The sequence below is a fragment of the Nothobranchius furzeri genome, chromosome 17 (assembly GCF_043380555.1).
Source record: "Nothobranchius furzeri strain GRZ-AD chromosome 17, NfurGRZ-RIMD1, whole genome shotgun sequence".
Classification (NCBI taxonomy): domain Eukaryota; kingdom Metazoa; phylum Chordata; class Actinopteri; order Cyprinodontiformes; family Nothobranchiidae; genus Nothobranchius; species Nothobranchius furzeri.
This window is the reverse complement of record NC_091757.1, coordinates 26,813,146-26,840,787: the sequence shown is the minus strand read 5'-3', so window position 1 is coordinate 26,840,787 and position 27,642 is coordinate 26,813,146. Positions and strand designations below refer to the sequence as shown.

The window sequence follows — 27,642 nt, the reverse complement described above, 5'->3', positions numbered from 1 at the left end:
AGCGCTTTCATTTCCTCCACCAGGCCCAAGATCGCTTTCTGCTGCATTTTCACAACAGAGATCTCCTCCGACATAAATTCCAGTGATTTTTTTAATATCATCGCCATCTTCTACTGTCAGTCCCTTCTTTGGACCCATTTCCGCGGTGCTGAGAGGTTCAAACAGCGCACGAGCTGAAACTCTTAATAACAGGTAGAAGGTACATCCAGCACAGATGGTGAAACATTCCAGGGCCACTCATCCTTGAGGTGTTTCAGCAGATTAATTGGGGTCCACCTCTGGTAAATTAGGTTGATTGGATATGATTTGGAAAGGCACACACCTGTCTATATAAGGCCCCGGGTTGACAGTGCATGTCAAAGGCAGCAGACTAGAGACATACAGCAGGCTAGGGTTAGGGCTGACTTTGAGGGTTGCTCGGGTGGTTGGCCAATGGCCTATACAGCCTCGCTTCGGAGCAGCCTCGGTTGTTGTGGACAGTGGGGAGTAAAGCCTGGTTTATGCTTCTCCGTCAGCTCTGCAAGGGACAGACACGCACGGATTGACGGAAGTGTTTTGCTCTCATACTTCTCCGTCTCCTGGAGAGTGTTGCAAAGCAATTCCCCGGCAGGACAGCAGAGGGCGTAGCGCTGTTCTGTGGTATCCTGTCATGTATCGGTCCAAGATAGTGTGTTTATTGTGTTTTTTGTGTATATAAGAGACAACACAGACATATTTGTCTCTCATTCTTCCACGTCTTCATGCGCTCCCCACCTCTAAACCAACGTTTCCTGTTATTTCCGTCCACAAGTAAAACGCTTGCTGCGCATCTTTTCACTCCTCCAGTCACGGGAGAATTAAACGTTCATATTTTTAGAGTTTTTTCGCGAGATATTCTTCAAGCTTCTCCGTGTCTGCCGCTTGTTATCCTCGGCTCTCTTTGCAATGGCGGCGCTGTAAACAACAGCGGCGTCCTGACCAATCACAAGCTTGCGTAATCCGTCTCGTTCGATGGATGTTTAAAAAAGTGGGCTCGACTCCATACGTACTTGCGTGGCTGCCGGATCCCTACGCAAGGACGGATAATGGCGTTGCGTGTGCTCAGCACTGACGCAGACGGAAAAGCATAAATCAGGCTTTAGGGGACGAGTAGGGCTGGAGCACTGGTTCAGTCGGTGGGGGCGGCAGTGATGCATCAGATGGTGACTGGATGTGCAGCTGAAGCAACAGAGATTGGAGGAGGGTGGCTTTTGACGCAAATCAGGGCAGTAGAAGATGCGCGGTTTGCTACCTCTAACCCGTTGGCGGTGTCCCAGAAGCTGAGTGCCGTGGTAGGGGATGTGCTAGACGCTACCATCGTGTTCAGTGGGCTGTTGGTGGTGATGTGCCGGAATAAGTTCCAGTGTCACAAAGCGCTGCGGCTTAAGAAGTTTCTGGGGGTGGACGAGGTGGTTTCCGAGTCAAGGTCTGGTTGTATGATTAAGGGTGTGGTGTGTGGCATTTCAAACAAGGTCTCTGAGTCTGAGGTGTTTGGTTCCCTGAGTGGGGCGGCGGTGGCTGTTCAGCGTCTGGGGTTTAACGCATGTGGGTCCATTCCGCTGCTAATTACTTTCGACACGGTTGAGCTCCCTGCTCATGTCCATTTGGCCTTCCTAAGTTTCACGGTGAGGGCGTACGAGGAACCTCCTCTGAGGTGTTTTAAGTGCCAGGGATATAGTCATGTGGCCGGTGCCTGTGTGGTGGGGGTGCGTTTTCGGAGGTGCGGGGGTGACCATGATGGCAAAAGTTGTGATTTACCGCTTCGATGTTGTAACTGTGGTGGGAACCATCAAGCGGCTTATAGAGCTCCGGACCCCACGTGACTCTCAGTTAGTAGACGCCATTTTGGCAGGAAAAAAAAGGTAAACAAACACGGATGTAACCATGAACGTGAAAGGGATCCGCTTGGATTTTACTTCGTCGGAGTTTACTTCACACTTTAAAACCGAAGAAATCGTTTTATATGGTCAGAAATTAAATAGACTAAACATCTCCGACCCTTACCGTGCCCCTGGGATACTTTTTAAAAACGCCAGAAGCTGTTGGAGCGGACTTCTTACCGGACCTGGCCGGGGAACCCCTTGGGATTCCCCCGGCCGGAGGAGCTGGGGAGAGGTCTGGGACTCTCGACGCTACTGCCCGCTCCGACGCCAGAAGCTGTCGGAGCGGACTTCTTACTGGACCTAGCCGGGGAACCCCTTGGGATTTACCCGGAGGAGCTGGCTCCGGCGGCTGGGGAGAGGGAAGTCTGGGAATCTCGACACTACATGTCCCCGCAACCCGACTCCGGATACGCGGATGAAAATGGATGGATGGATGGATGGACAAATAACAGATTTACATGTAAGTAGTTTAAATAGAGTGTTGTGCTGTTTGAATGTATAAACTGAACGCCAAGAGAAATCACTAGTCAGATTTTTTTCCGTGAATAAAATAAATATGTCAGGCAGGAACGTCTCAGGATCTGACTGAGATCTGTCTTGGTGAGACGGATAATAGCAATCCAAAGTGCTTTTTATGTGTGATCTGACAATTGATTAACCATTGCTTAAAAATTAAATACAGCTTAGCCGGTTAATTGCTGTGATCATAAGACACGTAAACGGCAGCACGCAGAACTCACTAGGAAACGTTTTACATGACGTTTACTTTTTGCTATGAGTAATAAGACAGAAAAAGCCACGCCAAAATAAGTTTAGGAAGCCCACTAAGAATTGTAATAAAAGCATTTAAAATAAACACCGTACACAGTTGAGGAAACGTTGGTTTAAGTACCTGATATGAAGCGGTCGCTGTATAAGCGAAATCCTTTACTCTCGGGATCCCACAGTTTCATTTTAGCCCGGTCACTAGTGCGTTTTATTACAATGATCCAACGTTTGCGGCGCTCCGGATCTTGGGGAATCCTGTAGAAGGCTCATTCCTTATGTCATCCGTGTCTGTTCTGCATCCTGGGGCACAACAGGAATCGACCATATTTCCTGTCTGATTGCGTTTTCTGACAATCACAAATAGTCTAGCTGCCGGCTTCTGCCTGCCTAATGGCGCCGTTTCGATTTGAACTGTTGCATGCTGGGAAACGTGACGTCAACTCCCGGAGCTCTATAGGGGCTGTGTGGTGTATAGGGTGGAGGTGAAGGTGGGGAAGGTTCAGGGTGAGCATAAGGTGTCAAATGCTGAGGCGGTGCGTTGTATGGGGGTGCAGAATAGTGGTGCGTCCGGGCCTTGTCATGTGCCTTTGTCAACTGGTGGTCGGGGTGAGGGGGCGGGTGTGGTGGTTGTGAAGGATAAGAGGAAGGCTGTGCACCAAAGCTTTCCATCCATCCTGATGGAGCTCGACAGGTACTTCAAAGAGGAATGGTCAAAACTGCCCAGAGATAGGTGTGGCAAGCATGTGGCATCATATTCAAAACGACTTGAGGCTGTAATTGCTGCCAAAGGTGCATCAACAAAGTACTGAGTAAAGGCTGGTGTAACCCATGTAGAAAGTCAGGATATAAGATTAATCCACGTAGTCTGACACGTTAAGAGCTTACTCCACAGAACGTCACTTCCTATTTAGAAGAGCCAAGTGCCAGCAGCACTAGACGTGCAGAGAGCAAGGCAGACAGCTACAGACGTTAACTTAGAACGACAAACAAACAATGAACTGTTGTGAATAAAACAATGACCTGACTATTTTGGACGAGAAATGTGATGAATATTACCAGAGTGTGAGACCAGGAGGATTTACCTTTTCTTTTAACTGCTTGAAACTCCGGTGAGTCCCATGCTAAGCTACTTTGTTATTGCTAGCAGTGATGGAGTAAAACTTAAATATATTTCGTTAACTACGTAGAAATAGAAGTTTTATAAGGTTAAAATAGTTTTGGGAAATGTTTTGTGACAGTTATATTTTATTTGTGTCCTTAAGTTACCCCGGTATGTTTAAAGTGTTGGAAAAAAAGTTAGCATTTTGCTAATGCTAAGCGTGAGATGCTAACGTTTAAGCTAACGGTTAAATTAACAGTTGACAAACTGTATAAATGTCAAATGGATGCATATGTATTACCGTAATGTTTGATTTTACGTTACTTGTTAGATCAAGAAAGGTAATTGATGAGATCTCATAAGATTTGACAGAATCAGATATTCTTTCAACCCTACACTTCTTGTGTACGTTGGTTTTTTTCTCTGTTCCAGATTATCAGAACTGTCAGTGATTTAGAAGATTGGATGGCGAGCCCAGCCCACTGATCCTGAAGCCAGTTGGTGATGCGGTGTGGTCAGCCGCGTGTCCTGCCCATAAATCCTTGGATTATTGCAACAATCCACTAATCACAGATAAGACACTCACGTTAGCAACCTACCCGGGTAGTAAGAGTAGTAATACTGGAGGACAACGTGAACAGCACATACACACACATACATTTTGGAATCCAAACTATTAACCGGTTGAGCTCAATTGAATGTATTGATTTGTTTTTGTTTTATTTCTTTTTTTGATTTTTTCTTTTCTTGTGGTGTCTTAATTTTTCATTGAGAGTTACAGCAGAGCTGTCAAAATTTTTGTTGTGCAGCAATAAATGTTAATTGTTCAACCTAGCACTTGCTCCCTTGTTGAGTGTTACTCCCATAGAGCCTAGGTAAATGTGAGTATCTCAACTAAAGTTAGGACAGAGGTGCTACACTGTGGATACTTATGTTTATGTGATTTCTCAAGTTATTTATTTTTAATAAATTTGCATAAACTTCAAAGACACTTTTTTCACATTATCATTATGGGGTGTTATGTGTTGAATTTTATGAGCAAAATGAATTTAATCCGTTTTGGAATGAGGCTGTAACATAAACAAAAAAGTGGAATAAGTGAAATGCTATGAATACTTTCCGGATGCAAAGTACACAACAGTTTTGATAAATCCCAATCTGGTTTTCGTAAAAAGCATTCAACATAAACAGCTTAGCTTAAAGTTTCCAGTGACATCATGATGGCTGCAGACAACGGGGAATTCAGTGTTAGTATTGTTAGATCTCTCTGCAGCTTTTGACACTGTTGATAACAACACCTTAATTAACAGACTTGGTGACTTGGTGGGAATCTCTGGAACTATTCTAGACTGGTTTAGATCATACCTTTCTAACAGAAGTTACAGTGTCTATATAAACCAAATCATGTCAGATTCTACTGATCTGTTCTATGGGGTACCCCAAGGCTGCGTTTTGGGTCCTCTGTTGTTTCTACAGTACATACACCCTCTTGGACAGATGATTATTTTAATAATGTCTCCTATCACCTCTACGCAGATGCCATTCAGCTGTACTGCTCTTTTAAGGATTCTGAGTTCTATAAACTGTCTGAATTACCAGAGTGTCAATCAATATCTCTTGAAGGTCACTCAAAAACATTGGTCCAAAACAGTTTTTATTACTCAATAAATATCTCCAAACTGCGAATGTTGGTGTCAAAACATGAACTTGAAATGGTTCTCCATGCCTTTATCTCCTCCTGTCTAGATTACTATAACACACTCTTTACATGTTTTAACAAAAATGCCCTTGACCCAGTGGCAGTGCCAGGGGGTGCTATAATAATAATAATAATAATACATTTTATTTAAAAGCGCCTTTCAGGACACCCAAGGTCACTTGACACAAAACACATAATAAAATACAATAAAACAATAATAAAACCCAAACAAGAAAAAACAAAGAGAGAAACAGTTCAATAAAATCAGAGGTTGTAGGCAGATTTAAACATGTGTGTTTTGAGTTTTGTTTTGAAAAGGGTAAAACTGTCGATGTTCCTGATGTCTGGGGGAAGTGAGTTCCAGAGTCGAGGAGCAGAGCGGCTGAAAGCTCTGCTCCCCATGGTAGCGAGACGGGCAGAAGGAACCGCAAGATGGATGGAAGAAGAAGATCTGAGTGAACGGGATGGGGTGTGAATACTTATAAGGTCTGAGATATATGGAGGAGAGAGGTTGTGGATTGCTTTGAAGGTATGGAGGAGAATTTTGAAGACGGACCTGAATTTAACTGGGAGCCAGTGAAGCTGCTGGAGAACCGGGGTGATGTAGTGAAAGGAAGGGGTTCTGGTGATAATACGGGCTGCTGAATTCTGGACCAGTTGCAGTTTATGAAGGAGTTTGTTGGGGAGACCATAAAGAAGTGAATTGCAATAGTCGATACGGGAGGTGACGAGGCTGTGGACAAGAATGGCGGCAGTGTGAGGGGTCAGTGAGGGACGGAGGCGGTTTATGGAACGTAGATGGAAGTATGCTGACCGAATTATGTTATTAATGTGAGCTTGAAAAGAAAGTGAGCTGTCGAGAATGACACCCAGACTCTTGACGTGAGGTGAGGGGGAGCCTATGGCGCTGTCAATAGTTAAAGAAAAGCTGTCAGATGTTGAGAGGGTGGAGTTAGTGCCAACTAGAAGAAGTTCAGTTTTATTGCCGTTGAGTTTGAGGAAATTAGAGGTGAACCATGATTTGATTTCAGAGAGGCAGAGTGTAAGGGAGGATGGTGGGAGAGTTGAGTTGGACTTACTGGAAATGTAGTGCTGGGTGTCATCCGCAAAGCAGTGAAACTGGATATTGAATTTGTGGAAGATTTTGCCGATAGGGAGGAGGTATACTATGAAGAGGAGGGGCCCCAGGACAGAGCCCTGGGGCACACCTGACTTGAATGGGGAGGGTTCTGAGGTAAAGGATTTTAACTGGATGAACTCAGTGCGGCCAGTAAGGTAAGACTGAAACCAGCGGAGGGGGGTGTGAGTGATGCCTAAGGAAGAGAGTCTATTGAGGAGGATGGAATGAGAAATGGTGTCAAAGGCCACACTCAGATCGAGGAGAATGAGAATAGAGATTAAACCAGAATCAGCAGCAATGAGTAGGTCGTTAGTGATCTTGATGAGAGCTGTTTCTGTGCTGTGGTGGGGACGGAAGCCAGACTGAAACTGTTCATAAAGGTTATTGCGGGTGAGATGGGAATGGAGCTGAGATGCAACAGTTTTCTCTAGGACTTTGGAAATGAAGGGAAGATGGGAAATGGGACGGAGGTTATTGAAATCATTGGGATCTAAACCAGGTTTTTTTAGAATAGGGCTGACTGAAGCAGATTTGAATAGGGAGGGGACCGTACCAGAGGATAGTGAGGAATGAATAATGGCTGTTATAAAAGGGAGCAGACAAGAAAGGCACGATTTAACTAAAACTGTTGGAATAGGGTCCAGTTGACAGGTAGAAGGTTTGGATATGGTGATGTAATCTGAGGGATGGGGAAGTTCAAAGGAGGAGAACTGAATGGAGGGTTCAAATAAATCAGGAAAGGGAGGGGAGGAATGAGGTAAAGAGAGATGGATTCTATTGACCTTATCATTAAAAAACTGAAGGAGAGAGTTACAGGTTTCTGAAGAGTAAAGATGGATGGGTAAGGAGTTGGGAGGCTGAAAAATGCTGTTCATGATGGCAAATAATGCCTTAGTGTTGCTGGAGTTGGACGAGATGAGACCGGAGTAATACTGAGATTTGGCATGGGAGATAGAGTCCTTGTAGAGAGAAATCTGAGCAGAATATAAGTCTTTATGGAGAGTGAGACCGGTTTTCTTGTAGAGTCTTTCAAGCCTCCGGTTGGTAGCTTTCAAGGAGTGTAGGGCAGGGATGAACCATGGAGCAGACCGAGTAAAATATACAGAGCGGGATTTGATGGGAGCAAATGAATGAAGGATAGAAACCAGACCGTTATTGTACTGAATGACAAGATTATCGGGAGTAGAGGACAAATTAGGGGTCAGGGTGGCAAAACTGGAGGACAGGGAGGCTAGATCAATGTCCTTAAAATTACGAAAAGAAATGATACGTGGTGACTTGATGATGGAGAGACGGAGGGGAACAGAAAAGGAGATGAGGAAGTGGTCCGTGAAAGGGAGCGGGTCAGCTGTACAGTTGGAGGGGGTCAGGCCGGAGCAGCAGATTAAATCCAGGGTGTGACCTTTAATGTGAGTGGGAAAATTGGCATATTGATGAAAACTGAGGCTGTCCAAAGATGAGGAGAAGTCTTTGCTGAGGGGGAGGGCCATATTGTCCATATGAATATTAAAATCACCAAGTAAAATTACATTTGGGGAAAGGGCGGACAGATGGGATAAAAGAGCACAGAGTTCATTTAAAAACTCAGGGCTGAACTTGGGGGGATGATAAACAGTGACAATTATTGTGGGGGTCGGGCCAGAGAGTTGACAGGCGAGGCATTCGAGAGTGGTGAGAGGAGGAAGGCTTACAGGAAGGACCTTCCAAGTCTCGCGATAGAGTATCGCGAGACCACCGCCGCGGCCCGACCCACGTGGTTTGGAGAGGTAAACAAATCCGGGAGGAGTACAGTCATTGAGTTGTGAGAAATCGCTGGGTTGTTGCCATGTTTTGTTCAGACAAAGAAAGTCTAGCTTATGGTCACTGATGGTATCTTGGAGGAGATGTCCTTTACCAGAGAGGGAGCGAATGTTGAGAAGACCAAAATTAGCAGTGCGGAAGTCCCTGGCGACAGGAGCATTAGCCCGACTAGCCAGCCGGGCTAAGACACTGGAGTCGGCAGCTCGGCAGGTATTCCTGGGTAGCCGCCAGCGAGTCGTGGACCAGAAGGAGGGTATTCCTTTGGAGCCGTCGAGATGGAGGTTCCGCCGGGAACCCCGATGGATATACCGACGGCGAGGCTGGAAGGTGATGTCGGGGAAGAGGCACAGAGCTGGTGGTGGAGATCCGGAGTAGTGAAAGCGGAGGTTGAAGAGCTCCGCCGCCGAGTACTGGAGAAGGCCATCCACGGACAGAAGAATGAGTGACAGGATGATCCAGGCCAGTGAGAGGCACAGAGAAATCCTGCTGGACCACATTATGGAGTGGAGCAGGGAGGTGGTGACGTGGAACCAGAACACAAGCTGAGCAGGTAGGTGAAAATGAGTTTTCACCGACACAGGGATATGACTCGGGTGAAAAAGAAGAAAAAAAAACACAAAAAGTTTGTTTGCTGGCGAGCAGCGGCAGCGAGACGCGCCAGCGTTCACTCAACCGGAACCGGATAGCTATAGCTATCCCTGGATTAGTCATTGCACTCCCATAGCCCCCCAAGGATTTGTTACAATAATTTTTTTTATTTAACGTGTGGATGTGATAATATTTAACATCCAAAACAAAAATAATCAGTAAATTATCATATGGATAGTTAAAACTTAAACCAAAACAGGAAATTCATGTTGACCTTTGACCTCATCTCCCACCTGCAAACGAGTGAAAGGTAGAGCTAGCGGTAAAATGGATCAATTTTTGTTGCCCAAATTTCCACGGGTTCAGTCAGAAACGAATGAATCTTTGGAAGTGATCTCACACCAACAAAAACCTATAGATCTGGATGAAGAGAGTCAACCCTTGACCGCCGCAGTAGTCGAGGGTTTTACCGCTGGAAATGCTAACGCTAGTTAAGTTAGCACTATTAGCAGGAATCCGCAAGATCGCCCAAGAAGACCAATTCTTTCTAAATATCCGTCATGTTTGTTTGGAGTTCAACAAAGAAGTTTCAGCAAAGGTTGGCTGGATCAGTATATGTGGTTGGAATATAGTGTGAGTAAAGGTGCTGCGTTTTGCTTTGCTTGTCAGCATTTTCTAAAGGGAGGCTATGGATTTCACATGGAGCCCGCATTTATAACACTTGGCTTCAGCAACTGGTGAAAAGCAGCTGCATCTTTGAAAAACCATCACGGCAGCACTGGACACAAATTTTCTATGAAAACAAAAAGGTGGCTCAAAACTCCCAAACATGCTGGATAAGTGACATTCAATACTGGTTCAGGAGAACTGAAGGTACATGATGGGTGTGGTGGAAAGTTTGTGCTACACAGCTTGTCAGGGGATTGCACAGCGCAGTCTGATGAGGATTCAGCAAACAAAGGTAATTTTCATGAGATGTTGGATGTTATTGGAAAGTTTGATTCAACAGTCCAAAAGAAGTTGGCCACTAATCCATCTAATGCGAAGTATGTTCATCATGATATACAGAATGAGATATTTAACATAATGGCTGAAATGATAAGAAACAAATCGGCGACGAGGTGAAGGAAGCTGAATATTATGCCATTTTGGTGGAAGACGGTAAGGATATAGGCAAAAAAAGAACACATTTCTGTTCCAGACAGTGTGTTATTTGCAGCCAGAGTCAGGGAAAGTGGTGGAGGAATTTCTGCATCTTACCCCAGCAGACGGACTGAATACAGATTCACTATTTGACAGCATCAGTGTAATATTGACATGAACTCTTGCATCGGCCAGTGTTATGATGGCGCCAAGGTTATGTCTGGATGCAACAACGGAGTGCAGGAAAAGTTTTTAAAAAAAGGTGCCACAAGCAGTTTATATACATTGCAATGCTCACAGGCTGAATCTTGTGTTAGTCGACTGTGTGCGTAATGTTGTTGCAGCAGCAGACTTTTTTGAGACAAAAAATGCTTCACAGGTTTTTTTTAGGATGAGTGGTCCATGATCTTTTTCTGAAAAAACAGGATGTGCTCATGTCAGCAGTGCAGCACATAGAGCTCAAGAGACTGAGCGACACTCGCTGAGCACGTCATTATGATTCAATATGCGCTGTCAAAAAACACTCCCAGCAGTCATGGCTACACTGTGTTAAATTGTTCAGCAGGAAAAATGTGAAACGCAGAACAGAGGCTAAAGCTGTCTGTGCACGTATAGATGAGAAGTTTGTTCTGCATCTTGTTGTTTATGAGGATGTTTTTAGAACAACTAAATTCATGTCTGATCAACTACAGTCTCACAATCTGGATCCTGTGGCAGCAGACGACCTGGCCCGTGCTGTAATCTCTGCAATATCAGAAAAGCGCACAGAAGAAAAGTGGGAAATGCTCCGAAAACAAGCTGAGGAGCTGTGCATTGAAGACTGGAGCAGCAACACGGACTGCACAACGGGAGAAAAGGCAAACTCAAACAGCCAAACACCTGGAGGGTTTTATTGTGGATGTCCCAATAGAAAGAACTGGTTTTTGCAGCATGGATGACCTGAAAACACAGTCCTTCAATCCTGTTATAGACAGAATGTTAACGGAGCTCCAGCAGCGTTTTTCATCAGAAACAAACTATGTACTGAAAAGTTTGCCAGCACTAAGTCCCAAACATTCATTCTTCCTCGACAAACAATGCATTTTGCCTATGGCACATCACTATGGAGTCAGTGAGGAGAACTTGGCAGCAGAGCTCCACCGGGTTCCACGGTTGCTGCAGAATAAAAAGGAGCAGGGGCGTACAATAAACACTCAGGAGTTCCCATCTCTTATGCGGCCTTACAAAGACGCATTTCAGGACTTGTTTAAACTGATATCCCTTTCTTTGACCCTTCCTGTCACATCAGTGAGCTGTGAGCACAGTTTTTCATGTTTGCGTCGTCAAAAAAACTGCCTGAGTAACAGCAGTGGGGACAATCGAACAAGTGATCTGGGACTTCTTGCTATTAACTCATTCAGAACAAGGACACTGGACAGCAGCACATTTATTGACACCTTTGCCCTCGACCACAACAATGGGCATATTGTCCTGTTATGAAGACATCTGATGGTGAGTTAAATACTTTCCCTCTGTTTCTATTAATACAGTTGATGTTGCAGATAAAGTTTGTTTTCATGGTTAGCCTACATCTGGGGAACAAGCTGATTCCTTGCAACACTATAGATGTTTTTTTGTGACGCTGTGTGTGTTTATGATTTCATGGAAAAGTCAGCGATTGTTCATATGTTTATGGTGTATAATAATGATTATTTCGGATGTTGCTGAAGTTTTGTGCACGCATGTGTGTCTGCTGTGTTGAAGGTGTTTTAGATGACAGTAGGAACACATGACAACTTCCTTCATAGCACCCTCAATAAAAAGACTAGCTCCTTCATAGCACTTGCACAAAAAAATTCTGGAGCTGCCACTGCCTTGACCGCCTTCAGTTGGTCCAGAACTCTGCAGTGAGGCTCCTAACTGGAGCAAACAGAAGAGCTCACATCACTCCTCTTCTGATGTCTCTGCACTGGTTACCCGTTAACTTTAGAGTTCATTTTAGAGTCCTGACTAGAACTTTCAGGGCTCTACATGATCAAGCTCCTCCCTATTTTACGGAACTGTTAAAGCCTTATGCTCCAACCCGAGCCCTCAGGTCCACCCACCAGAACCTTCTAGAAGCTCCAAAGATCAGATACAAAAGTCGAGGTGATCGCTTTTTACAGACTGTTGCACCCTGATGTTGGAATGCTCTTCCTTTATCCTTACGTAGCATTGACAGTATGGACACTTCTAACAAACAGCTGAAAACCCTATTATTTAAAGCTGCTTTTACCTAAACCTTTTATTTTCTTATTTTTTAACTCAAATTTGTAATCGTCCTTCATTTGTTTAGCTTATTTTTTCTGATGTTAATCTATTTCTGTTTTAAGATCATTATGATTTTATGACTTTGTTTTATTTTGTTTTGATCTATGTGAAGCACTTTGTGATTCTATGTCTGTGATAAGTGCTGTATAAATAAAATGTACTTACTTACTACACAGGGTTTTAGCATTAACACATCTGTTTCAGTTTTACCTGTTATGAAGGAGTTATTCACTGGTAAGCTGGTTTGACCTCCTCTCTTTGCTGTCAGAGACACCTCGTACTGGGCATCAGGAGTGAGGCCTCCCAGGTGGTACTGGGTGTCACTGGAGGACAATTCAATCACATTTCGATTAGCTGGGTTTAAACTGGGCCAGAAGGAAATGCTGAGACCATCCACAGTGGCCACAGGCTGGAACCAAGTCACCAATGCTGTGGTTTCAGTCACGTCACGCACATCCACCTGGCTGGGGGCATCAATCCCTGGAAAAGGCAGAGACAAGTTTATGAAACACAGCATCCCTTTTCTAGCCTGGCAAGCCATCCTATAGACCCATTGCAGCGTGGGGCAGACATCTACTGTTGTCTTACAAACTGTCTATTGGAGAAAGAACAACGTGACATACTCATCGCTACAAACATCAGTCATCGGGGCACTCCACCATACATCGTCGAAGAAGACACAAATACATCCTTTTTCTAAATAAAGAACTTCAGTGCTTCTATCTGCTCTTAATTCAAAGATCCCAAGTCTAAATAGTTCAAAGCTGATACCAAAGCCATTTCAAATGAACCAACGCCATCTTTGTTGTTTCACTCCATTGCAGCACTGGTGCGAATTCCACCCATCAAAACAATAGAGTGCTGTGATTGGCAGTACACAACACTGCCCAGGCCATTGGTAGACCCCCGAGGCTACAATGGGGCATGGCTAGACTGACCTGCAAAGCAAAATCCTTTTGCTTCGGTTATGGATGGACTACATTTCTAGGCTATTCATCTTCTATTCTAATTCAGATCACATCTGAGAAAAAAACATTCACAGAAAATGATGCGCTCATCACTGTTCAGGCAGTACAGCTGGTATGGTAATATAGCTGAACACCATCAGGATTTTCAGGGTTGGACACAAAGGGATTGAATATACCACCAAATATTTGCATCCAAATTGATTCATAATCCCTGAAAAATGTTTTTAAATTTGTGTCTCATAACTGAGCCTAGGCATTGTTCAAAGGTCTCATTCACTAATATTTTCAATCAGTTTGCTGTGTTCTCTACACATTAATGTCTTGTAACTTGAGGAAAAGAGCCTCCTGTTGTGAGGGTAGAATGTCTTACTCATTAATATTCATGATATGAAAACGCCTCGCCTTCGTTTGCACTGATCATAGTTGATATAGCTACAAAAAACACAAACCCCATGTTTTGCTATTGCTAATGGTTAGCTTCTACCCGCTTAGACATGCCTTCTGCAAGCCAAAGTGGGCGGGGCCATGCACAAAAATTTTCCTGTGCCTTTGAAGAGACTGTTTCTTTCTGACCAGGGGCCTCCTTTATCAAGCTTGCTTACGCACAAAACGAGGTCGGAAAACTGCGTAAGCAACTTTCCATGCAAACTTTGGGATTTATGAAAGAAAACTTAGCGGAAAAATGTGCTCATCTTTAAGTTGACTAAGGACCTGGCTTACGCACATGTTGGACATGGAGAGCACCTGCAGTGCTGCTGCTGAGAAGATAAAATTATGAAATCCTGCAGCATTATCACTTGTACCGCTTCGTTTTCACATAGAACAAGACCCCATACACACACACACACACACACGCGCGCGCGCGCACACACACACACACACACACACACACACACACACACACACATGCACACAGACACACACACAGACACACACACAGCTTGAAGCGCAGAATATGGAATGCAGAATATCAGCAGGGGGACAGATTGAGACAGAATGTCGTGTCTGTGACAGTGTGTGTCCTGTCACTGTGACCCAATTGATCATGCGCCCTGGCTACTTGGACAAGGGAGATCTCCCTTTGGCTGACTGGTTAGTGTGCCTGACTCACACCTGGGAGTCTGGGGATCGAATCTTGATTGGACCATTTTTTTATATCCGCCACAGATCTCTCTGAAGAATTCACAGTATTGACGGCTTCAGCAATGCTGTGCCACTCCGTGGATTTTCTCTTATTAGTTTTGCAAAAGCACTTCTTTTCATTTCTCCACCTCACCCACAAGTACCTCAACTTCTGCTTCTGTGAAATAGCGCTTCCTTGATCTGCCTTGATCTACGGTCGCCATGTCATTGGCGGAGCGCTGCAAAAGCCGGCTTATATATATACATGAGATCCACAAGGCACTTTGCATTGACTATTTATGGCAGTAAGTGGGCGTGGTGAGGGTGGGATGTGACTAAAATGCAGCTGAGAAACTTTCTCATTTGTCAACGATTTATGAAGCGGAGATTGCGTGCAGCTGTGCGTACTCTGTGTTTGATAGATCACAAACCTACTTGGCGTAAGTAAAAAAATGTTTTTGCTGAGCTTAAGTACGGTTTTAGTAAGGATTCTACGCAATGTTTGATAAATGAGATCCCAGAGCATTTCCATTCCATGGGTAATGGGGTTTGAAGGAATTTTCTTTGTAGGGGTTTTCTAGCATAATGGATTTGAACTTACATTTACCTCTAAAGTTTTATCATCCCTCTGTCTTTGATAACAATTTCATAATAAACAGTGCTTCAAGTGGTATGCACAGGTGTGGAGTACGGCACTTCTAAATCAAAATGTTTTAATCTCTCAGCAAATCTCAATCTGACGTGCCAATTTAACTGGATTTCTAATCTGAGATTTTACTCATCTATTTTCTATCAGAAGCTAATGCTGGAAATACAAGATAGAGGACCATTTTCATGTTCAGCCTGCATGTGAAACTCAGTGATTGATAACATTTCAAAAACAAGAAAAAAAAAACAGTTTATCAGTTCACTTGGTCTTTGACCCTGCTGTAAACACAGCTAAACTTTAGGTGTCGGCATTTAGGTTTCTCCACAAGGATTTCAAGTGATGTATTCCATCACTTCACCAGTACTTGTTGTCTTCATGTCTACTTTTCTATTTGAAATTTTTACCTAAAACATTTTTTTATTTATGTTGTCTAAATGGGGGAAGTCTATCGCGTCATACCCCTGTCAAAACCCGTGCACGCGCATTGGGTCCACAGCGCGCGTGTGAACGGGACTCGCGAGCGAAAATATACATGGCAGCGCGCGTGTGAACGGGACTCGCGAGCGGAAATATACATGGCGAGAGGTCATTTGTGCACTGAGAGGGAGCAAACTGTGTCTGTGAGCGCACAAGGATGTGCACAAGTGACAAACCTGCGTGCGCGCGTGGTCAACGAGCACACGGCAGAGGAAAACGTGCGCGCGCGGCAGCCTCTGTGCGCGCTCGGCAGCCTCTCTGCGCGCTTGGTTTCTGACTCCTGCTCGCTCGGCTGTAAGGGTTTTGGCACTCTGGAGGCGTGGCCTGTGGCAGATCTTCTCTGTCCTCTGATTGGTTAGTGTACCCCGCACTTTACCCTCTATCTATCTATATAAAAAAGTCTGCTAGTTAAGTAGTCGCTGGCATAGCTCAGTTGGAAGAGTGGGTGACTCTTGCCCCGGAGGATCCAGGTTCGAGGCCGGGCAAGGAAAATGCAGTAGATGTCATGTTAATTTTTCTTAATTTCAGGTATTTTACAGTTGTGACCGTTCAACTGTCATTAAACGTCCGAATGTTTGCTGGGCAGTGTTTTAAAAAGTGCACATAAGCTAGATGGTTTTAACCATATAAAATTACATTTTTTGTGATACTGGAAAAATACATACTGAAATAAAACTACTGATTGAAAACTTTATGACTGTGGTTGTACAATATATGACTCACTAATACACTGCAAACTCCCTTAGAGTGGGGCTTCCAGAGAGAGAGAGAGAGAGAGAGAGAGAGAGACAGAGAGAGAAAAGTTCTTGCCTCATTAATGAATTGTTTATTTTTTTCAGTATTTAATTGACAAATTATCCTTTCAAATAATTAATTGATGAGTTACATAATTGTCCATTTAGAATTGTTGAATGGACTGAGTCAAGTTTGGTGCACTTTATATATTTCAAAACATGTTTTTTTTTATTTTAATGATGCATATAAATAATTTAAATGTTAATTTAATGAAATATTTCTATTTTTTCATTACCTCACCCTTGTTTTGACAAAAACGGGACCTTGCTGGATAATATCATGGAGAAACTATTTGTTCACAGTACATGGCTCAGTGAGGATCTGTGTACCGAAGGAGGAGATACTCAGAAATCTGTCTGCAGATTGTTACAACCCAGACTGGAAGTGGTGGGCTGTAATAAGAAAGGAGACCAAACAGAGGAGTGGGGGTTCAACAACTGAATTATTTAACAAAAGTAAGGATTTACTAAAGCAAGTTAGTGAACAGAAAATGGCCAGTGAGGACTCTCCACCACACAGGAGAGACCCAGTGAAAGCAGAAAAACAGTAGGCTTTGTAGGCAGCACCACACCCTGAGCCCAGGTGCCTCCAAGGCTGCTTAACCAGCTGCCTACAACAGAAGAAAAACACAATTAAACACAAATGAAAACCCAATGAGATGGTGGGGGCATCACAACACGTTCAGGACTACCCAAACACCAGTAAATCTTGACTGCACTGATCTGAGGTGTCAATGGCCATATTCCCCTCTCTTCCAGAGTCATATATTTTCCTCAAGTTCAACTGCACTCTGAAGAGGCTCATTTGGATTGTGCCACATAGGCCAGTGACCTTTGTCTCAGCACTGTATGCTGGAACTATCAGCGACCAACCTGGGAATCTGGTGTGTTGAAAATGCTACAACTAGAGATGGTCATCTTGGTAGACAGGGGTTTCTGCATTGATGACATTGTGCCCTGCAAAGTGTACAGGCCAGCTTTTCTTTCTGGCAAACCTCAAATGTCTGCATGTAAAGTTATAGAAACAGAAGCCATAACATCTCTGAGTGCATGTGGAGCGCTCCATTCATCTGGTCCAAGAACACAAGCATTTTGATTGTTATTCCCCTCCTTGCATTTGTAAACAATCAGCTATATGCTGTGGTTTTTCTCCTTACCAACTTTTAAAATAGCCCACTAGTGAAGGCCTGGGCAAAGAAGCCTGATGTCTGAGAACCTCAACATATGTACGGCAACCATACTGTATATTTACACACTTTCATAAAGAAACTGCATATCAAGCTTTCATTCAGATGACCTTCAACAGTGCTGCACCCTGCTGAGGGACATCCGAGTAAAACCTTGAGATGGCCATTTTCTGTTCACTAACTTGCTTTAGTAAATCCTTACTTTTGTTAAATAAATCAGTTGTTGAACCCCCACTCCTCTGTTTGGTCTCCTTTCTTATTACAGCCCGCCACTTCCAGTCTGGGTTGTAACAATCTGCAGACAGATTTCTGAGTATCTCCTCCTTCGGTACACAGATCCTCACTGAGCCATGTACTGTGAACAAATAGTTTCTCCATGATATTATCCAGCAAGGTCCCGTTTTTGTCAAAACAAGGGTGAGGTAATGAAAAAATAGAAATATTTCATTAAATTAACATTTAAATTATTTATATGCATCATTAAAATAAAAAAAAACATGTTTTGAAATATATAAAGTGCACCAAACTTGACTCAGTCCATTCAACAATTCTAAATGGACAATTATGTAACTCATCAATTAATTATTTGAAAGGATAATTTGTCAATTAAATACTGAAAAAAAATAAACAATTCATTAATGAGGCAAGAACTTCTCTCTCTCTCTCTCTCTCTGTCTCTCTCTCTGTCTCTCTCTCTCTCTCTCTCTCTCTGTCTCTCTCTCTCTCTCTCTCTCTCTCTCTCTCTGGAAGCCCCACTCTAAGGGAGTTTGCAGTGTATTAGTGAGTCATATATTGTACAACCACAGTCATAAAGTTTTCAATCAGTAGTTTTATTTCAGTATGTATTTTTCCAGTATCACAAAAAATGTAATTTTATATGGTTAAAACCATCTAGCTTATGTGCACTTTTTAAAACACTGCCCAGCAAACATTCGGACGTTTAATGACAGTTGAACGGTCACAACTGTAAAATACCTGAAATTAAGAAAAATTAACATGACATCTACTGCATTTTCCTTGCCCGGCCTCGAACCTGGATCCTCCGGGGCGAGAGTCACCCGCTCTTCCAACTGAGCTATGCCAGCGACTACTTGACTAGCAGACTTTTTTATATAGATAGGTAGAGGGTAAAGTGCGGGGTACACTAACCAATCAGAGGACAGAGAAGATCTGCCACAGGCCACGCCTCCAGAGTGCCAAAACCCTTACAGCCGAGCGAGCAGGAGTCAGAAACCGAGCGCGCAGAGAGGCTGCCGAGCGCGCACAGAGGCTGCCGCGCGCGCACGTTTTCCTCTGCCGTGTGCTCGTTGACCACGCGCGCACGCAGGTTTGTCACTTGTGCACATCCTTGTGCGCTCACAGACACAGTTTGCTCCCTCTCAGTGCACAAATGACCTCTCGCCATGTATATTTCCGCTCGCGAGTCCCGTTCACACGCGCGCTGTGGACCCAATGCGCGTGCACGGGTTGTGGCACGCTTTAAACGCCATAGAAGTCATATCCACAAAGCTCAAGGTATTAGTTTCTTTCTGAGCTTATCCAGGTGTCTGAAGTGGCTATCACACAAAATGATACACAGCAGGAGTGTGCAACTCACTTGTGATGACATTCTTGGCAGCAGGTGGTCCACGCTTTTTGTTCTTCACCACCTCCAGTTTGACCTCATACTCCTGGCCTGGACCCAGGCCTGACTGCTCAAAAGTAGTTTCTGGGCGGCCGAGGGAGTTGAAAATCTCATCGTCTTCCTCTTTCTGTCAGTACACAAGGAAAACCAGTTTTCATTAGAAGGACCAGGCCTGGCAGCATGTGTCAGAATCAGGTAAATCCTATATTTTGGAACTGAATGAACATTGAAAGGAGCCCTGCTTGGACAAGCTTCACTCAGAAACCTAAATTCAAGTTCTAAAATACCTTAATAATCCCAGAGGGAAATTAAGTGTTGTCGTAACTCATTATTCAAAGCAAAAGTAAAAATAATAGTATTAATGATCTCAGTTGATAATCTATAAAGAGATGGCTGTGGGCAGGAAAAACATGAGCTTCCTTAAGAAGTACAGACTACTCTGTCCCTTTGTGTGGATGGCTCCACTGTTGCATCTCCAGTCCAGTCTGTTGTTCAGGTGGACACTAAGGTATTTATTTGTTTAAAGAACTTGGAAGAACTTTTCAATGAAGACTGGATCAGTGAGGGCTCATCAGTGATCAGTAGCTTTACTTACTGTTTGACCATTACCCTCATGCATACAAACAGAAATGGATTTGAGCCAGCGGTTCTGCAAAGGATCACAAAGCGTCTACAGCATCAAAGCAGCGGCAGGCTCATGAGTAAAACGACAGTCAGGACAGATGTTAAAGCTATAAAACGAATACTGTCCTCCGTATGATGGTTCCTGCATGTTGTTGGCAGCGCCCATCATAGCTGGCCTCAGGGACAAATAAAAGACACAACCGTCCACGTAACCCAGTGGGACATCTTGAATAAAACACACGTCAGATCACGGTACAGGTGAGAGTCGTGTTCCTCCCAGTGGTTCCCATCTTGCTGTTGTCTGTTGTTATTTTCACATTTCTAACTTACCTAGCTGAAACTGGTTATTGGGTGTCTGAAAGCCCCCCCCCCCCCCCCACCCCCCCACCCCCCCCCCCACCCCCTACCCCCTCCGTTTTGATGGCTCACGCTCTGGATTCAAAGGACAACATGGCTGCCCCTAAAAATTTGATCATTTGACTTTTCATCGTCATGGAGAATCCGAGATGTTCTGTACCTATGTTCTCAGGTGTGTTCATTGGTTTTGAACACACAGAAACTAAGAATGGGTGTGACTACATTTAAGGTTTGACTCACCGTGTTTCTGAAGATGAGATTCCAGCCATCAAAAGGAATGTCCAGTGGGTCCCATTGCACTTCCACTGAAGTTTCTCGCACTGATTTAAACTTTAGACCTTCAGCCTCAGGAAGATCTAAATGTAGAACGAAGACAGTTTCACTAGTTTCCTCTACAATTTTTGAGCTGCAGTCAGAAATACCAAGGAGAGTGTTGACTTACGCATTGCCACTTTAGCACTAACAGGAACACTCCTCTTGTTGTTTAAAACAGCAAAGACACTGATCAGGTACTCCACACCAGGTTCAAGTTCCCGAACAGTGGCTTCCTTCTGGTTGCCAGGTACAAGAAGCTCAAGCTCCAAACCTCCAGGAGCCGTGGGTGCATAGGTGATCAGGTAGTCTGTCACACGCATTTCGTTCTGCCATGACAGGTCCACAGTTTCTGGGGTAACCTCTAGTATTGTAAGGTCCTTGGGTGGTGAAACTGAGGAGAGATGTTGACAATCATTTATCAGTAACACTTCAGATGTGCTTCTTCTGTAGGAAAATTTATGTGGCAAGGTGGAGAAACGAGGGCCCGGGCGGGATTCGATACCCAGACTCCCAGGTGAGAGTCGCGCACGCTAACCAGTAAACCAAAGGGACATCCCCTTGGCCAAGTAGCCAGGGCGCATCATCAATCGGGACACTGTGACAGGACGCTCACACTGCCACATTACTGTGGGCGGTCACAGAAGACAACAATTCAAACTGTTGATGGAACATTCAAAAAGAGAATAAAGTATCAACGTCAAAACCTACGTGCAAAAAGAAACCTTCTAAAAGGGACCAGGTCATCACAAGTTTTCCAGCATCAACTGAAAATGAATAAATTTGCACCTCAAGTGCAACGTTTTCCATTCAAAGACTTTGGCTTTATTCTCTAAATAACGCAACTGTAACATCCAAAAGAGTCAGTTTTCACCTATATATTGATCAAAATTATAACCTTTCATCTACAGAAATAAATCTATTTGGCCTTCCAGAACCAGAAGGATCTGCTCAACGCGTGTTGACATTCCATGAAGACAAAACATTCAAACAAACATTCTCTCCCAAGGTCCTACGCTCTCTGCGTGAAAACCAGACGTCAACATTCTTCACTCTGAACGAGTGACGACTCCATGATGTTACAGTTATAAGTTAAATAATCTGTAATGAATGAACAAGATGTTTAAATCAAATGTTTGAATAATTTGTGCTTACATCAATGAATTTAAAATGATTATTGTTCTTACAATGACCCATTTATGTCACAAATCACTATATATGTGTTTGATTTAACAAGTTAATCGTTGTTTACACTCATACATGTTACAATAAGACACACATATTAAGGTTAAAAACATTTTTGTATCTGAAGGAAGGCGTGGCTGTCTGAGGGATGCTGGTAAATACTCAGAAACGTGTCAAATTCTGATTTGCCAAACTTGGCCAGAACTAATAACAAAGTAGTTTATTAAAACAAGAATTACTTCCCGAGTAATTCAGTTTCCCGCTGACTCCCGATTCAGGAAGCCTCTTTTGAAACAAACTCCTTTGATCTTAAGTCAAAAGCCTTTCTGCGACGCTGCGAGTGATAACAGACACAACAGCTCTTTACAGAGCTACTTCACACCTAATCTGCAGACCCGGGTTGCATCTCATGGCCGGGTAAGCTGAACTCAGAGGAAGCTACTAATCTCTGAGTATCGTGGTTTCGACGTCCGGTGACCTCACCACTCTGACCACAATCCTCCAGACCGCGGGGAGCAACTCATACACGGGTATCGTAAGCCTGCATACTGGAGTCTGATGAGGTTTATAAATAAATAAATCTGTAGTTTACTAAATAAACAGCCAATTCACTTTTATAACCCAGACTTCACAATTTCTCTCAGATACAAAGAGCGGTTGCTACAGCATCTAGCTTCCATTACATGACCTCACATCCACCACACCACATCTCATTATTCATATCTTGTCATGTATCATTAGTTTAGCAAACAGAATTAAATTAGTTTTATAAACTGTATATCTGACTCTGTCCGAATTAATACGAAGTGTGTTAATGGTCCCTGATGAAGCAAAGAACCCTAGAATCTTCTGATTAAACATTCAAAAATGTATTAATATGTATTAATTGCTACACAACCATACGTAAAATCAGATAAAAACTACAACTACTCACAGTTAAACTATGTGATTTAAGATAAAGCTGGCATGGAACTAGGCTCAACTCGGATGGGCCTCATTTATAAAACTTCAGCAACAAAAATGTACTTGTGCAAAGTTACTTTCTGACCTATTAGACACAGAGTACATTCAGCTTCACACAATTCCTGGCTAACCCCAACCCTTCATACCCACTTTCAGCCATAAATGGTCAACGCAAAGCACTTTTTGAATACTCTGCATATGAATATGCCGGTTGGTCTATAGTATTTCACAAGTAACCATGAAAACAGAGAGTTCTAGAAAACATAGTGTAACAGAGACTGAAATCGAGAAAATTATGAGTCAAGTAGGTTCAAAATTTTTTTTTATTGCCTTTGAGTTGCACTGCGTTTTTGACCAGAACGGCTGCATTATTGTGCTCAGGGACCGCTGACATTTTCCATTTTTGGCTGGTTGCAGCAAACCAAGAGTGCAGCAGCCGCAGCTGCGCTGGAGCCGGTTGGCTGTTGCTCAGTCGCCACTGAACTAATAGAAGCTGGTAGTGTAGAGTTTGTGTCACCCTGAATGTGATGCGGTATGTCAGATAAGTCATGCACCACTCAGTCTGAATGTATAGTATGACACACTTTTAATCAGATTCTCATTTTTATTCTCTTTCCAGGGACTGGGGTGAGGCTGAGTGTGTGTGCATGTGTGTGAGTGCACGAGAGTCTACAAGTCTGTAAATGTAGCGTAAGTACACGAGTTTCCCATCATCACTGCACTGCCACTTCACCATCTCCAGCATGCTCTTACAATACTGTTAGTTTGCCTACAGTTGCCATGTGTCCCCTTTTCTTTTCTTTTCTTTTCTTTTCTTTTCTTTTCTTTTCTTTTCTTTTCTTTTATTTTCTTTTCTTTTCTTTATTAATCTCAAAGTTTGCGCAGAAAATTACTTGTGCAATTGTCAGACCCTGTTTTGTGCATAAGCGAGCTTTATAAATGATTAAAATCAGGTCTAAAACATGCTGGATAGCAGCACTCCAGGACCAGGATTGCTTAGCCCTTCACTTGACTAAACGTGAGTAGAATTAATTACAATTACAAATAAGCGCGTGTTTGGTTGACTGTAGGCTGACTGGGAAATAATCGTCAGTTCCCTCAGAGTAGATTCAACACCCCATCACTGGCTACCCTATAAAGCTACATTTTTCTGTTATATCACGCTACACAAGCCTCGACCAGCCATTAGAAACCAGTTCATCGCTTCACTACATTGTTGTGATATCAGAAGAATCCTCCCACCAGATGGGACCTTCTGAAATGCTCTGTAAGGTGTTGTATCAGATCTACAAAGGGATGTTCTTATATTTGTTTTACTTATTTGGGGATGGTAAGTTAAGCATTTTCTGCAATGAATGTTCTTTTGAAGATTTAGCTGATCACTTTTCCTCCTCAGCAACACCAGCTTTCAGGAGACCGTAAATATTTCACACGGAATGTATGTGGCAAACACCGCAGCTCTTTGATAATTGTTTACTGTAAATAATCCTCAAATTTCATATAATAAATGTTATACATGGGGGACCAAAATCATACGGATTAAATATCAGGCTTGATAAAGCAAATCATGGAAATCTCATAAATATTACAACAAATTCAACTGAGCAGAAAACTAGAAAAATCAAATGTTGGTTGTTGAACATTAGATCCATTTTTTCTAAGACTTTGTTAGTTAATGACTTGATTTGTGATAATCAGATCTCTTTGCTCTCTCTCACATAATCCCGGCTGCAGCAAGAGGACTATGTTATCTTAAACGAGTCGACTCCTTCAAATTATTTAAATCATCACATTGCTCAAAGTACAGGGCGAGGAGGAGGAGTAGCAACCATTTTTCATTCGGATTTATTAATCAGTCCCTTACCAATTAATAGCTACAGTTCGTTCGAACATCTTATTCTTAGTTTTCCTAATCCAGATTGCAAAACAGTAAAACCACTCATGTTTGTAGTTTTATATCGTCCACCAGGCCCCTACTCTGAGTTTTTGGATCAGATCTCTGATTTTTTATCAGATTTGGTGCTAAATACTGATAAGGTCATTGTAGTGGGGGATTTTAACATTCATGTGGACATTGAAAATGATAGCCTCAATGTAGCCTTTAGTAATATCTTAGACTCAATTTGTTTTACTCAAAGAATACATAGCTCCACCCACTCCTGCCATCATACATTGGACCTTGTGCTGACTTATGGCATAGAGTGTGAGGAAATAACAATCTTTCCACATAATCCAGTCCTCTCGGACCACTTTCTGATAACCTTTGAGTTTTTTATAACTGAGTTCTCGAGACATGAATGTAAATTTCACTGTAGTCGGTCTCTATCTGACAACGCAGTTGCATCTTTTAAATCAGCTGTTCCATCTTTACTGTCCTCAGCATCTCAGAGGAACGTAGCAGAGGGCAATATTCTCAGTTCTAACCCCTCACAAATTGATGCCTTAGTTCATCATGTTAATTCCTCTTTAGGTGTGGCATTAGATGATGTTGCCTCTTTAAAAAAGAAGGTAATTAGGGACAGGAAGTTGACTCCCTGGTTTAATTCTCATTTACGAGCCTTAAAACAAAACTAGGAATTTGGAGAGAACATGGCACTCTACGCACCATGAGGAGGCCTACCTATCCTGGAAAAATAGTCTTGTGCTTTATAAAAATAAGCTTCAACAAACTAGAACTGCTTATTTTTCAGCACTAATTGAGGAGAATAAGCATAATCCTAAATTTCTTTTCAGTACAGATGCTAAACTTACACAGAATCATAGCTCTGAGCCATCTATTCCCTTAGCCCTCAGCAGCAATGACTTCATGGGATTTTTTTACAAGTAAAATAAATTCTATTAGAAACAAAATCTTTAGCATCCTCCCTAATGCGATTTCTTCTTCCTCAATAAGTGAGGCAGCATCAGAGGTGACTATAGAACCTCATATGTGCTTGAACCGTTTTGATCCAGTTGAGCTTTCAGATTTATCAAAAATATTAGCTTAATCTAAACCTTCCACTTGAATTTTGGATCCAATCCCAACCAAATTATTTAAAGAAACATTTCCTTTGGTTACTGCCCCCATTCTAGATATAATCAATCTATCTTTAGTAAATGGATATGTACCACAGGATTTTAAGGTTGCTTTCATCAAACCTTCACTTGAGAAGCCTTCTCTGGATCCAGATGACTCAATGAATTATAGACCAGTATCTAACCTTCCATTTTTATCCAAAGTCCTGGAGAAAATAGTGGCCATCCAAGAATGTGAGCATTTAAACACTAATGCTCTGTTTGAGGAATTTCAGTCTGGTTTTAGAGAGTATCATAGCACTGAAATTGCGTTAGTGAGAGTTACAAATAATATTCTCATGGCCTCAGATAAGAATCTTGTGTCTGTTCTAGTCTTGTTAGATCTCAGTGCTGCCTTTGACACAGTTGATCACAATGTTCTTTTAGAAAGACTTGAACATGTTGTAGGGATCAAAGGAACAGCGCTAGGCTGGTTTAAATCCTACCTGTCTGACAGATTTCATTTTGTAAATGTACATGACAAATCGTCTTCATACTCCAGGGTTACTTGTGGAGTACCACAGGGTTCAGTGCTTGGACAAATTCTTTTTACTATGTATATGATCCCAATTGGTAAAATCATTAGACAGCATGGGATAAACTTCCACTGTTATGCTGACGATACTCAGTTATATTTATCCATTAACCCTGATGAACCTAATCGGTTGGGTAGATTACAGGCTTGTCTTGACATAAAAAATTGGATGACTCTAAACTTTTTGCTTTTAAATCAAGACAAGACGGAAGTTCTCATCTTTGGACCAGAAATCCAGAAAAGGAAATTGCTTAGTCAATCACCTGACCTGAATGGCATTACATTAATCTCCGAGAACAAAGTAAGGAACCTTGGTGTAATCTTTGACCAGGACATGTCTTTCAAATCCCACGTTAAACAGGTTTGTAGGATTTCCTTTTTCCACCTTTGGAATATTGCTAAGATTAGAAGCATCCTTTCCAGGAGTGATACTGAAAAACTAGTTCATGCATTTATTACATCAAGACTGGATTACTGTAATTCATTACTCTCAGGAAGTCCACAGAATGTAGTTAAAAGTCTTCAGCTTGTCCAAACTGCTGCAGCTAGAGTTCTGATGAGAATTAAAAAGAGAGATCGTATCTCTCCTGTCTTAGCTTCCCTACATTGGCTACCTGTTAAATTCAGAATAGATTTTAAGATCCTTCTTCTCACATATAAAGCTCTTAATAATCAAGCTCCATCATACATCAGTGATCTGATTGTTCCATACGTTCCTAACCGAGCACTTCGCTCTCAGACTGCAGGTTTACTGGTGGTTCCCAGAATATCTAAAATTAGGATGGGAGGCAGATCTTTTAGTTATCAGGCTCCTCTCCTGTGGAACCAGCTCCCAGCTTTAGTCCGTGAGGCAGACACCTTGTCTACTTTTAAGACTAGGCTTAAAACATTTTTATTATATAGGGCCTATGGTTATAATCTGATGTTAGCCCAGATCTGGACAAGTGGGGGAGTAGAGCGAGGTGGAATGAACAGTCGGTAAAGACGGCTCTCCCTTGCCCTGCTTCCAACATGCCTCCATCTAAATAGGCTAGGTTATCCAGAGTTATCTCTGTAGTTATGCTGCTATAGGTTTAGACTGCTGGAGGACATACTGACCACTTTCTACACTCAACTACTTTTTTCTACAATTTGCTCTTTAACTGTATATTTTCTGCAATTTCAGCTGTTAACTTTATTTTCTCTCTAAGTGTTTTTCCGCAGAAGAAGCTACAACTATGTTCTGCTGAGCTGTGGTGGCCTCATGGAGGGGGCCATCGTCTAGCACACTGCAGCTTACCACTTAAACATTCTCCCTCTCCTGATAATAACTTTTGCTTTCCTTGACGTTGGATGTGCTACTACTAGTTTATCCGTTTAATTATAGATCCACTAGGATAAATAC

At 42.8% G+C, this 27,642-nt stretch overlaps 1 protein-coding gene across 3 annotated transcripts in view; it reads right to left on the bottom strand.

Moving 5' to 3' along the window:
- The window catches only part of LOC107396649 (tenascin), a 290,411-nt gene that overhangs the window by 121,364 nt on the left and 141,405 nt on the right, over positions 1–27,642 (bottom strand). For all 3 annotated transcript variants that reach the window (XM_054731189.2, XM_054731188.2, XM_070546339.1), the window contains 4 exons: positions 20,652–20,915; positions 20,450–20,565; positions 19,202–19,355; positions 12,618–12,887 (listed from right to left, as the gene is read on the bottom strand). In XM_054731189.2, coding sequence (XP_054587164.2) covers positions 12,618–12,887; positions 19,202–19,355; positions 20,450–20,565; positions 20,652–20,915 — 804 coding nt within the window. The remainder of the gene's footprint in view (positions 1–12,617; positions 12,888–19,201; positions 19,356–20,449; positions 20,566–20,651; positions 20,916–27,642) is intronic.